This window comes from Malaclemys terrapin, chromosome 21 (assembly GCF_027887155.1).
Source record: "Malaclemys terrapin pileata isolate rMalTer1 chromosome 21, rMalTer1.hap1, whole genome shotgun sequence".
Classification (NCBI taxonomy): Eukaryota; Metazoa; Chordata; order Testudines; family Emydidae; genus Malaclemys; species Malaclemys terrapin.
This window is the reverse complement of record NC_071525.1, coordinates 438,891-451,718: the sequence shown is the minus strand read 5'-3', so window position 1 is coordinate 451,718 and position 12,828 is coordinate 438,891. Positions and strand designations below refer to the sequence as shown.

Below are 12,828 nucleotides of genomic sequence, written 5' to 3'. Positions count from 1 at the left end.
AGGGCATTTGTTCTAGTGTTTGACTCAATGTACACACCCCCATATACAGACGGCCCTCACAGGCTGTGACCAGACACACACCTCCGTACGCACGGTCCTCACATCCTGTGAGCATACACATGCCTCCATACACAGATGCACACACCCCCAACACCTGCAATGAACAGATACCCCCCACGCAGACCATGCCAGAATGGGGCCATTGTCCCTGTCCCAAAGAGAGGTTTGTTTTCTTTCCCATGACAGAGTAGCGAGGGCACCGGGGCTCCTTTCCCCACTCTCCTGGACTGAGCCAGAGCTATCCCAGCTGTAGAGCAGAGGCAGCTGGTGCAGGTCCATGGCGGGCCGGGCGGATGCGAGGCAACCCACGCTGGCTCTGGGGGTGTATAACTTTATTTGGTTTCTTGTATAAGTGTCAGTGCAGCTTAAAGCGTCTGCAGTGGAGACTCCCTGCAGGAGTTCCCAACATGCTTCCCGAGGTAAAAAAGTGCAATCCCCCCACACACGCACCCTACCCGCCCCCCACCATCCCAGAGAGGGGAGAGCTGCATCGCAACATGCAGCATACAAGCAAAGGCATTGGCTGGCAGGGGAGGAGGAAGAGGCTGCCAGAGCCCAGGGATGGGGACTTGGTGCACAGAGGGCTTTGGTTCTGCCCCTAAACCTGGTGGGGCCGATTGACCCCACTCCCTGAAGCCCTGATGGAGGCTGGGCCTTCTCCAGGGCCTAGGTCTTGCACTGGGCATGGCCCTGTTCTCAAGAGAGAGCTCCGCTGTAAGATCCAGGCCCACAGCTCAGGCCAGCCCAGGGTGGGGAAGGGCTGGGGAGATGAGATGAGCTGGAGAAGGGGACAAAAGGGGAAGGTCACTCTCTATGGGAAGGGGCTGCAGCCTCGGCTCGGGGGTTGTGGACTTGCCAGAAGAGGAGGGCAGTTGTAGGGAAGCCCAGCTTGGTCTGCCCTGTCCCTTCTTCCCCCACTCCAGAAAGAGGGTGCATAGCATTTAAGGGGAGCGGGGCTGAGTTGGGCTCAATCACCCTGACACAGACGGCCCTGTGAGGCACCTGGCCAGCCAGCGAGCGAGCGTTCCCTGAATGCAGGGGCCACGCGAACCCCAGGCCTGGCGTGGGAGGACATCACCGTGCACACTGAGCCCAGCTTCCTCACGCTGGGAACCATGTTAGCGTCTGGACCAGCAGACTACAGAGCAGGAGGTGGGACCAGGCTCGGCCCCTGCTAGTGGGTTATTAATACAAGGAGGGCCTGTGTGGAGCCCCACCCCCACACACGCTTTGCAATAGCCCTGTCTGATATACAGCAAGGGCTCAGCCCCAGGAACACCCCGTGTCACCCCCACAGGTGTCGGCCCAAAGCCCGCTGGCCTCTCAGCACAAAGCAGGCTGTGTCCATGTCCACCAGTCCCCACTGCAGTCCGCAGACTGCAGCGCCTCCTCCTTCCCAGAGTCCCCCGTGGAGATCTGCCGAACCAGGCCACGGTGCTCTGCCCTTGGCGGTCTGCGTGTATGTCCTCAGCTTGTGCTTTCTCCCACTGTCACCTGGCAGCGAGGAATGTCTGCTGGGAACGAGCCAGCCTTTGGCCCCTCCCCAGCACCCGGGGGAAAGGCGTGCCCTGGCTGCTTCCAGTTCTTGCTGTGGACCCCAGGCAGAGAGAGCCTGATGCTGGTGGAGACTCCCAGCTGGGCTGGGGTATGAGAGGGTCAGGCAAGGCCTCCCCTCAGAGGATGCTCTCCTTGTAGACCCCGTTGAGGCTGTGCGGACGGCTGCGCTCCAGCCGGCGGGCAGACAGGAGGCGACGCAGCGAGGAGGTGGAGCTCAGGTCCCCGCAGCTCTGCAAGTGAATCCCTTCCGGCAGCGTGTGCTCGGCTGCCTGCCACGGGCTCCGGGGCACCTGGCAAGCCACAGCAACAAGGGCAAGGGTGAGGACAGCAGGAACCTCGTCACAAGGGCCCATCCAGGAGAAGTCCTGCCAGGCAGAACAGCCCCCAGCGAGTGCCGGGATGCAGACTGGGGGGGTGGGGGCACCCCAAAGAGGAGCCTGAGAGCCCAGGGAGCAGGCACCTTCCCCCAGTCACCCCTGAACCGATAGACGCCTGAGCCAGGGATTGAGGCAAGGGGGCAGCTGGCCCTGGCGCGTGACAGCGTGAGCCTTAGCTAGGCAGCAAGCAGAGGTGGTGCTTGCTGTCCCGGCCAGGAAGGCAGAGTAGCCTCCGAACTCCCTGGAGCAGTTCCCAATGCACAAAGTCAGGAACAGCTTCAGGGAGCCAGGGAAGGATCAGAACTCACCAGGACGAGTAAACAGGCTCCTGGCATCAGGCCTCGCACGGCAGCTTTAAGCTCCCAAAAGGGGCAAGCTATAACCGAGCATCATCCCAGGGACAGAGCTGCCCTGCGCTAGGAGGGGAAGGTCAGTGTGTGACCAAGTGGGACTGTTCTTAATGTTTCCTCTGAATACTGTGTAGGTGCCTCAGTTTCCCCTTTGCATTTCTTAAGTCTCCAGTGCGCATAAATGGCCGACACACTGTATCCTGGCAACAAATGGCCAGGGCCCTTCCCCCTTGCAAGGGGATAGCTAAAGGTGAACAAAGCTCAGGAAAGAGACAAAGGCCAGAAAGGAGGGGCTGGAGGGGGTTTCAGTTGGGAGCTGGCTGGGGACGGGAAGTGAGGGCAGACGGGGTTGTCTGGCTCGCTGGGCCCTAGAATGGGGATCCCGTTCTTTGGACCTACAAGCTCTGTTTTAGACCATGTTCCTGTCATCTAATAAACCTCTGTGTTACTGGCTGGCTGAGAGTCACGTCTGACTGCGGAGTGGGGGTGCAGGACCCTCTGGCTGCCCCAGGACCCCGCCTGGGGGGACTCGCTGTGGGAAGCGCACGGAGGGGCAGATGCTGAATGCTCCAAGGGCAGACCCAGGAGGTGAAGCCGTGTGAGCTTCTTGCCCTGGAGACAGTCTGCTCCGAGGGAGAGGAGGCTCCCCAGAGTCCTGCCTGGCTTTGTGGGGAGCAGTTCCAGCGCATTGCCCAGGGACTCTGGGACACAGTGCACTAAAGTCTCAGCTCAGAGACCAAGATCGTGACCTAAAAGCTTCGTCAGAGCAGGGAGCCTAATTGCAATCTGGGGAGATGGCTGCTGAAGGAGGAAAGTCAGCACGGATGGCCTGGAGAGGAGAGGGCAGGGGAAGAGGGCTGGTGACATGTGGCAAAAGGTATGCACTGGGCCAACAAGCTGCAATTACAGACCAGCCAAGCCCCAGACTTCCTGGGGAGTGTTACCCAATGCAGGCTGGGTCCTTCCAGAGCCTCCCGCACTGAGCAATGCAGGCAGCACCTCACTGACCTTCACTAACCTGGGAGCAGGGAAGGGTCATGGGCGCCTTTTACAAGTGGGAAACAGAGGCCAAGATGGGACTGAGTCAGTGGCAGAGCCAGGAGCACTGTAGGACTCAGGACTCCCCTGCTCCCAGACTGGCCCTGGACCACAGGGACCCTGAGCTCCACATCGCGGCCCTACACATCTCACCGAGGTGGGGCCCATCCCCTCTCCTAGCTGTAGCCGCCTGCGTCCCCATGGAGCCCAGGCGGGAACCGACAGGCCCCCAGCAGAACAAGGGGCAAACGCTCCCGACGCCCAGGGCACGCAGGAGCCCGACAAGCCCTGCTCAGAGAAAAGGGAGCAGGGCCGGCTCTCCCATTTTTTGCTGCCACAAGCAAGAACAGGCGGCTCAGACTGCCGAAGCGCAAAAATAAAATAAGAAGTCGCCCGGCCGGTGCCGCCCCAGGCGGGCGCTTGCTCTGCTGGTGCCCGGAGCTGGCCTGGAAAGGGAGGGGCAGCGGAGAGTGCCCAGGCAATGGGCAGGTGTTTGTTGTGGCTATGGCAGCCTGAGGGCCAATGTGGCCTGGGGGAGGGCGTACAGAGGGTCACGTCCCTCTCGTGAGCTCACTGTTGGGCACTCAGCCAGGCATAGAGAGGGGCTGGGATAATCAAGGGTTAATAGGCTGAGTCTGCAGCAAGTGGCTCCAGGATACCATCGCCCAGCAAGAAGGGACCTGGGAGCTCCCAGCCAGGCAGTCTCCCCAGGGAAGGGCAGGTGCAGGAGACGCCGAGCTAGACAGGACTGGGCCTGGAAATGCCTGTAGGGGACAATCCAGTCCTGGGCCCAGGGGGATGGGCAGCCCGGGGCCTGCCAGGGCTTCTCAGCTGCCTTGCGCGCAGAGTGTGGCCAATACGGAGCCCCTACCTGTTTGTGGCCCTGGGAGCTGTGCCCAGCCATCTCCACGCCAGACGCCAGGCTGCGCTTGGATCTCTGCAGGAACCGGGCCACCAGCCCCCGGGTACCACGACAAACCTTCAGATCCCCCAGGGAGCGCGTTGCTGCCTTCGACAGCCGCTGTGTCACCTTCTTGGGCACTGGCAGCTTGTTCTTCCTGGCAGAGGCGGCCCGGAGGAGCGGGGGCGAGTCGCAGTGCGAGAGCCGGAACAGGCAGGCTTCGGAGCACAGTCCTGTATGGAGACTGGCCAGTGAGAACCGCGGCCACAAGGGAACACGGATGGGAGAAAGCACAGGCCCCATGGTCCCCAGAGGCTGTGGCCAAAAGGCCTAGGGCTGCAATGCACTCTGTGGGGGTGAAGGGCCTTCCTATTGAGCCAGCCTCCCCCAGCAGGGGATGCTCTAGGGAGCAGGGCAGGAGCGCTGGTTGTGGGGAGCTCCAGGCTACTCTGCTCCCAGCCTCCCCCAGAAGGGGGCACTACAGCACGCTGCCAGCCACTCCCAAGTAAAGGGGTCACTCATCAGCCCCCCAGTGATTTCCAGCCCATCCCCAGGTCGCGTGTCAGACACTCATCCTAAACCGGACTCTGCCCTGACCTGTGTCTGCTGAAGAATTGGATGCATCATCCTCCAGCGCTTTGGTATAAAGCAGATCCCTCAAGTCGGCTGGAAGGAGAAAGAGAGCCAGCGGTAAATACTCAGGCTCTGACTGCGCTCCTCCTGCCCCAGATCCCATCACATGACCATGCATCAGCCCATCGGCTGCACGCACCCGTTCCCTCACACAAGCACTGTGCATGGGCATGCCATCACACACATTCCAGCCCCTGCACGGGCCGGTGGCACGCACCCACTGCCAGGCGTGCACCAGTCCCCTAGCATGAGCTGCATATCAATACGTGCACCAATTCCACTCTGCCTGCAAACCACACCCACCCAACCTATCAGTGACCATTGACCAGCAACCCCCAGAACACCCCTTGGTCATCCTCCACCCCCAAGTGCGTGAGTGAGAACAGACTGACACATGGGCACCCACACCAGCCCTGCTCCCCCCAGCAATTCCCACCTACCAGGATCTCTGGCAACAGCAATGCCGGGGTCGCTGTGCGACCGCACGAGCGGCCGTTGGCTCAGGCCCCGGGCTGGGCCCAGCAGGCAGGACGTCTCACTGTTGCGTCGCTGACAGCCACGGTGCCTGCGGCCTGGGTACAGGGAGCCGGTGGAACTGGTGCCCTGATGCCCTGGCAGCAAGGTCTTGCCCTTGAGTCGCACCTCAGGGAAGCAGGGCCCAGCGCAGCGAGCCAGCCCTTCCAGACGATTGCAGCTGTGGGTCACGGCCCCGCCTGGCTCCAGGAGCCCCTCGTAACTGGGACCAGGGGTGGAGCAGGAGTAAGAGCGCTCCCCCCGCACCCGGGGCTGGGGTATATCCTCGAAGGGGCCCTGCAGGCCCAGCGCGGGGCTGCGGGGATGGTGGCCGCATTGCACGCAGTCCACGCTCAGGCAGTAGTCCGCACGGCTGCGCTGGATGGAGCGGAAGAGGATGTAGTCCACCGAGCGCATGGAGCCCTGCAGCTCCAGCAGGCAGGAGTCCTCCGAGGGGCTGCTGTCTCCAGGGATGTCGATGATCTCGGACATGACCAGGGAGCTGCTGTCCATGGACACTGCAAGGCACGCAAGCAGAGCAGGATGCACAGGGCTCTCTGGGAGGGATCTGAGCACGTCCCCAGGGTACCTGCCTTGGGAGCACCGAGCCCAGCCCTGTGGGGGACCAGCTCACAGGCACGGGACTCCCAGCTCCACCCCTACTGGGCACATGCCCCTGTCCTTTCACCAGCCCACAGACATAGCGCACCCATATGGTGCTCACCAGGACTTTGCCCCCACCTCTCCAGCCCCCAGCTCCCACCCAGTCATGGGCAGACTTGGGCACAGGTTCCCTCCCCCCCGGGCCCTGTCCCCAGCTGCTGCCCAAGGACCCTGTTACCTTCCCCGCTGAGCACGATGGAGGGGACGTGGTCACAGGTGCAGCCGTGCGATGGATCCGTGAGCTGCGAATCAAACAGGGTGGCCTGCAGGGTGGGCACAACCACGTCACATCACAGAACCATACGCAGCCGTACCGGCAGGGAGATGCTGCGCACTAGATTCTCCCCCCAGCCCATGCTCCTGCCCCCCAGACCCCACAACCCGCCCTCCTGGGAGAGATCGGCACTGGCGTAGCCGAGAGCTCCCCCCAGCCAGCGCTCCTGCCCTGCCCCGCCCCCCCTACAGCACCCCATGCTGGGAGAGGCCAGGGCTGGAGTAGCTATGATAGATATAGCACAATGTAGGCAGTGTGCTGTGGCCAGGTTGGCCCCAGGCTGTTACAAAGACAGGGCAGGTGAGGTAGGCTGCTACCTCAACACCCCAGTCTCTCTAATACCACAGTGCAGCCAGTGATAGGCTGAGGAGACAGCAGCAAGAACGTGCCGCTCGCACCCTGGGCCTCAGAGTCTGGATCCCCTTGGAGTCCGTTACGGTTCCTCCATCCCCTCGCCCAACCCAGCTCTGGCTTCTCCCTCACCCTTCGCTTTGTGGTTTGACCTGGGGCACCCTGAGACTCTGGCGAGAGGACTGGGCCAGACACCGCCTGCTCCTTGCCAGCCCCACCTCTCTGAACAACCGCCCAGCTCTGGCCTGGCCAAGCTGAGAGCCCCTGGGCTCCTTACCTGGCTGACTGCCCGGAGTCCCATGACAGTCTCGTAGGATGGGGGGAAGTCGGTGGGGTAGAGAGGCACGGGGCTGTCCATGGAGCCGTTATAGGTGATGCTGTGGGTTCACATGGGAAAGGTGCATCAGCCACAATGGGGCGCCAAGCCTTCCATGGATGCAGCCTAGTGGGGTCCAGGCTGAACCCTGCCTGGAGTTACCCCTGGGTCCTCCCCAAGCCCTTCCCTGGCCTCCCCCTCCCTACCTCTGCCCCCAACCCCAGCTTGGCTCCACCCCTGCTCCCAACCACCTCAGGCTTCCCTGTCCCCCAGCCCCACCTCAGACTCGCTCCTCACTGCCCTCCCCCACCCTGTGCTTCTGCTGATCCTGTGTGTCCCTGGGGTCCCCCCACCCACAACTCAGCAATGGGCTTCCGCTCCCTGCCTCAGAGCCCACCCCACTGCCCTCCCCTCCAGGGTGTCAGTACCTCTGGGCGTCAGTCTCGGAGCTGCAGGTGTACTCCGGCGGATAGTACGGGGGTGGCGGCACTGGGGGCACAAACTCCTCGAAGTCCATCATGTTCTGCAGGAAGGGGTCTGGGGGCGACGTGCACTCCAGGGTCACCGAACTGGAGCGCTGTGGGGCCAGCTGCAGGGAGAGGTGAGTGAGAGGGGAGCCTGCCAGCGCTTCGGGACAGGTGCCTAGGTGGGGACAGGACACATCCCCTTCCCCTGCTGTTGGCCCTACTCACCCAGAGAGGTGTCGGGGGGGGGGGGGGGGGGAGCAGCTCCAGCGCCCCCTACTCCCAGTCCCTGCACATTGCACCACTGCAAATGCCAAGGAGCTGCTGCTTGTCAGACACACACACAAAAGTCCCTGCCGCGTTCTCTCCAGCATCCCCAGGGCCTGACCCTCCAACCCCGAGCTCCTGGATTCCTGTGGAGCGGGAATTCTCTGGGAGAGGCGCCACAGGCCAGGCCAGGACTCACCACATGGATAATGTCCAGGGAGAAGATCTGGATGCAGCACATGACAGCTGAGAGCGTGCAGACAATGGTGGAGAAGATGGTCAGGCCACAAACACTGAATAGAAGATCCTGGGACGGAGGAGAGATGGGAATGAGCCCGAGAGATGCTGCTCGGCGTGTGCGCAGGCTCTGTGCAGAGAACATAGAGAGAACCGCTCCCCCGCCCCCAAGCTGCCCCCCACTGCAGAAAGCATAGAAAGGACCGCCCCAGATACAAGCCACCCAGAGAACAGCCCCACCACAGACACCAGCCCCCTCCACCCCAGGAGAGAGCCCCGATCAGGCTCCAAAGCCCCCCATCTCCTGCACAGAGAACCCCTGCAGACTGCAAGCCTCCCCACCTGCCCCGTGCAGCCCACCCGGTTACCTTCAGAGCCATGCGGACGCTCCAGCAGTCAGGGTTGGGGAACATGGTCAGTGTCTCGCCCTGCCTGCTGCAGGCGGGGCCCATGGACGAATACTCAGAGCGGTCCTGGCAGCAGACACAGGAGTCCTTCTCCTGGAGGGAGGAGAGACCCAGAGTGAGTAGGGTTGCCAATTTTGGTTGGATGTATTACTGGAGGTTTTGTCACATGGCATAATCTTTCATTCCTGGAGGCTCCAGGACAATCCTGGAGGGTTGGCAACCCTAAGAGTAAGGAATGGCCGAGTCCCCAGGGCCAGACACAAGGATTCCTGCCACTGCATCATCTGTCCAGCCAGCAGGTCCCTTCCACAAGAACCAGCCCCAAGAACTGTCCGAGCCTAGCCCCTCTTCGTGCAGCTGGGATACGGCCCCTCTCTCCCATGGACCCATTGCCCTGCCCGAGGCTAAGCCCACTCCGCTCGGCCACAGGCATTGATCTGCAGCCTCCCCCAGGTGTGCCCACTTTCCAAAGGGGCTGTCACCCGGCCCCAGGAAGCAGAGTCCCTCGAAGGGCTGGGCTGGGTCAGGCCTTACCCTAGTGCAGGTCTCCAAGGACTTCACCAGCTGAGCGTTCTGGCAGGAGAGGATGGAGCCGGCGAGGCTCAGCATGACGCCCAGCACGGAGAGCAGCGTGAAGAAGGTGATCTGCAGCCAGGACAGACAGAGGTCATGAGCTGGGCAGGCATGTCGGGAGTGAGAGGCAACAGGCCAGCATGCGTGTTAGAAGACAGCACGCGTGATACACGCATGCATGAGCAGGGGATTGCCTTTTCGCTCTGCCCTCCCCGTCCTGGTGCAGGGCAGAGGAGAAGCAGGTGACCATGGTGCCCCAAGACAGAAGCTGGGTGAGGGGCCGGGCCCAGCCCTGGCCTGGGTCCGTGAGGACACCCACAGCACACACGCAGAAGACACCTACCACCAGGGTGAAGGGCCGTTTCCAGGAGACGATGCCGACGAGCCCAGACAGCGCCAGCTGGGGGGACAGAAGAACAGGAATTACAGTGGGAAGGAGAGAGGAGGGGCAGGAGGCCTGAGACCTCCACAGGCCACAAACCCTCCTCCGAGCCCTGCAGCCCCCAGAGCTGGTCCCAGAGGGATTGGGGCCCATCCCAGGTGGCGGCAGCAAGGCCGGCCAACAGGCAGGAGCCAGAGGCCAAGGGAGCTGAGAGCTTGAGGAAAGTGCTGATTCAGGGCACTCTGGAGAGCCCAGGGCCTGCAGGCAGCTCTGAGCCGGACAGCAGGACCATGGCCAGGCATCCCCAGCAGAGGTCTGTGCTGCTGGAGCAGGCAGGAGGGGTGGATCCAAGGTGAGTTGCGGGAGGGGGTGTCAAGTGTCTGGAACACAGGGGAGGGATCCAGGAGCTGCCAAGGGCCTCTCCCAGCTCCTGTAGGCCTGCAGCCCCATTCGTAAACCAGGGACCATCCTGAACCCCTGGGGTTGTAAGGGGGCATTAAGGGCTGTGGCACACCCTCTCCCTGGGCGAGGGAGGGCTAGGGCTGATGGCCCAGGAAATGGGGAAGTAGGAGTAGCTCCATGAGGGCAGCGAGCTGGCCTGGAGAAAGTACAACGGGAAGCCAGTTCAGGGGGATTTCGAGGTGGGGGGGGGGGGGAGAAGAATGCATTGCTGAGAATTATTCTGGAAACTCTCCTAGCCAACAAAAGCTAGAAGGGAGGAGTCGTGTCCCCACCGACACTCTCCCCCAGCCACACAGCAGCTGTCTCACACCTGACTCCCCAACCAGCCCCTGGAAAGGCCAGCAGCACACACAACTGGCCACCCAAGGCCTGGGCCAGCACCTTTGAGCTGCTTGGGGACTCCCCAGATTCCCTGGAGATGGCAGCTCCTTGTCTGTGAGAACTAGGAGACTCACCAAGAAGCCGGCCCAGGAGGGGCAGGAGTGCCGGACCTTGGTGGAAGGCGTGATGGTAGCTGCCACAAGGCTGAAGGTGATGACGAGGATGCCCAGGATGACCTGAATGAAGCCCAGTACCAGCAGGATCTGCAGCCAGGTCCTCTGCACTCGGAGATGGGTGAGGCTGCGGGAGGAGCGGCCAGTCAGGGAATGGCTGGAGTCGCTGGGAGATGGCATGACTCGTTTCCAGATCAGGAAAAGACGGAGTTCTGGCCCAGGTAGTGCGTGGGAAGCCTGGTGCAGTTAACGGAACTGATGCCAAAAGGAGCAACAGTCAGGACGTGGGGCTGGCTGGCCTGCCCAGAAAAGCAGACAGGACCAGACCAAGTGACGCTTCCTTTTCTGGCTGATATCTGTACAGTTTTTGTTCTGTTCTCTCTGTCCCTACTGCTCGGAGCTGGCCACGTGCTGCCCCATCCGCCTGGGGCTGGGAGTGGGGATTGTGGATCAAGCGGGATTAGGGACCCTGCTTTCTGACTTTGGGGTTCGCTGTACCAGCCTCAAGCACTTTGGCAAAGCCAGTCTGGATCCAACTCTTCTCAGTCACAGAACAAGCTGCCCTGGGATCCCTCTGTCTCAGCATCCTGCCCTGCGGGGAACATCCGGCTCAATACTCCTCACCTGACCCAGAACATCTTCCCAGGAGCTGGGTGTCCTACTGTTTTCTGCCATCCCTGAAAGCAGCTCCAAGGACTGCATGGAGCTGAGGCTGGCGGCACCAGGGTCAGATCTGCAGATGACTGTTTTGCTCCATAAAGACACTGAGACGTGATGGCAGCTGCCCTCGCTAGGCCAGGCCTCTGAAACTAGAGGAGACACTGGAAAAGGGGAGCAGACAGGCTCGATGGGATAGATGTGTCTCATCCACCTTCCCAATTGGGTTTAGGAGCATCCTCAAATCCAGCTCTCTCCCCAGGGAGTTTGGAGTGAGGGTCACAGACCAGCTGGGGAGCACTGGGTGAGGAGAGAGCAGTTCACCTCTCTCCCAGCGAGGGGTTCCCAGGCAGCATTCACACGCTCCCAGCTCCAGAGACTTTCCCCAGCTTCTGCTACCTAGAACAAGCTAAAAATGGACCAGCTCCATGCTCACCAGGCAGCCTTGCTCAGCAGGGACTTGCCCTGCTACCATCCCCACTCCCTCAGGCCTAGGGACGGAGCTGGGTTCACTTCACTTGAATGCTGGGATGGGGTTTCAATCCCCAAACACCCTTATGTTGACACCGCTGCAGCAGCCAAACAAAAGGTGGGGGAGGAGGGGATGCCCAGCAAGCAGGAATCCTGCCAGGCAGAGCTGAGCATGGAGTCAATTCAATGTTATCCATAAAAGTGTGGGGCACAGCTAAGTGTGGGGTTCGAGACTCCTGCACCCCGTAGCTGCTGCCTACTTCCAGCCACACATTGCTCCTAGTCCCGGGTGGTTCGGAGGGAGGGACAGGCCACTGCCCCCATGGCGATTCCCCTATTAACCCATCTCCGGCAGGCAGGATGCTCAGGCGTCAGGCAGACAAAACTCCTAGAAGATGAATGAACAGGCAGAATCCACCCAAAGTCCACGGAGCAGCTTGTTCCGAAGAGGGAGGGAGCAGCAGTCTGGGGACGGACCAGAGGTGCTGGCGCCCGGTGCTGGCAGCAGAACGGGGGAACGGCTCTGCACTACAGCCTTTGCCCAGGGCAGCTCCAAGGCGGGCCCCCGAGAAGCGAGCCCTGAGCGGCCCCGAAGCTGCAGTGACGCGAGGGCTCTAGCGCTGGGGTCCCGGGCTCTGCGACGCCAGGCGGGGCTGGTGCAGGGGGCGCGGGGCTCCCGCTCTCCCCAGCCGGGCCCCAGGGAAGTTGCAAGGCCGCGGGGAGCGGAGGGGGCTGGAACCCGCTTCTGCGCCTCGCCCCGAGCTGCAGCAGGAGCCGGCCGAGGGAGGAGTCGGGGAGTCTCCGCCGCAGGGCAGCTCCGGCGCTGCCTCCGACTTGCATCTCTCCGGGATGCTCAGCCTGGTGCTGATGCTGCGGGGAAGGGCGGGGCGAGGGGACACGCCCCTTCGCGCTGCACCTTGGGAGTTGTAGTCTCGGGGAGGGCGGGGCCGGGAGCGCCAGCGGCGCCCAGATGTGAGCCACATGACCCGGCTGGGGCCCAGCTCAGGCCAGGGAGCAACCATGTGAGCATCGGGCTGCCCTGGCCAATGAGAGCGCCGCCAGGCTGGGAGGGGGGCCCCGCTCCAGCTGTGCCCAGTACCTACCCCCGGGCTGGGAGGGGGACCCGCACCAGATGTGCCCAGTACCTACCCCCGGGCTGGGAGGGGGACCCGCACCAGATGTGCCCACTCCTCTCCTCCACCCAGTCTGGGCCCACGCTGACTCAGCTTGCCCCCTCCCCCCCACAACTGGAGCTGCCCCGGCAGGTGGAAGAACCGCTGCAGCTGGGCTCTCGGGGAGAGGGAGACAGATGCTAGGGCTGGGGAGTGAATTTCAGGCTGATGGGGGCTGGCTCGACAGGAAAAGGAAGGAGCTGTGAGAG

The 12,828-nt window shown here is 62.3% G+C and overlaps 1 protein-coding gene across 1 annotated transcript; it reads right to left on the bottom strand.

Moving 5' to 3' along the window:
• Nucleotides 1-1,644: 1,644 nt before the first annotated feature.
• ENTREP3 (endosomal transmembrane epsin interactor 3) lies at nucleotides 1,645-12,203 on the bottom strand. The gene is made up of 12 exons (XM_054010912.1): nucleotides 10,281-12,203; nucleotides 9,325-9,381; nucleotides 8,943-9,053; nucleotides 8,370-8,501; nucleotides 7,964-8,071; nucleotides 7,462-7,622; nucleotides 6,995-7,094; nucleotides 6,271-6,355; nucleotides 5,357-5,947; nucleotides 4,881-4,949; nucleotides 4,254-4,516; nucleotides 1,645-1,907 (listed from the first exon to the last, which is right to left on the bottom strand). The coding sequence occupies exons 1-12, from the start codon at nucleotides 10,497-10,499 to the stop codon at nucleotides 1,734-1,736; spliced, it is 2,070 nt and encodes a 689-aa protein (XP_053866887.1). The 5' UTR covers nucleotides 10,500-12,203; the 3' UTR covers nucleotides 1,645-1,733.
• Between the last annotated feature and the right edge of the window lie 625 nt (nucleotides 12,204-12,828).

Coding starts and splice junctions, on each gene's coding strand:
- ENTREP3 (XM_054010912.1), bottom strand. CDS start 10,499: ATGCCATCTCCCAGCGACTCCAGCCATTCCCTGACTGGCCGCTCCTCC. Junction 9,054..9,324: donor AACGGCCCTTCACCCTGGTG/GTAGGTGTCTTC, acceptor TCCTGGCTGCAG/ATCACCTTCTTCACGCTGCT. Junction 4,517..4,880: donor CAATTCTTCAGCAGACACAG/GTCAGGGCAGAG, acceptor GTCTCCATACAG/GACTGTGCTCCGAAGCCTGC.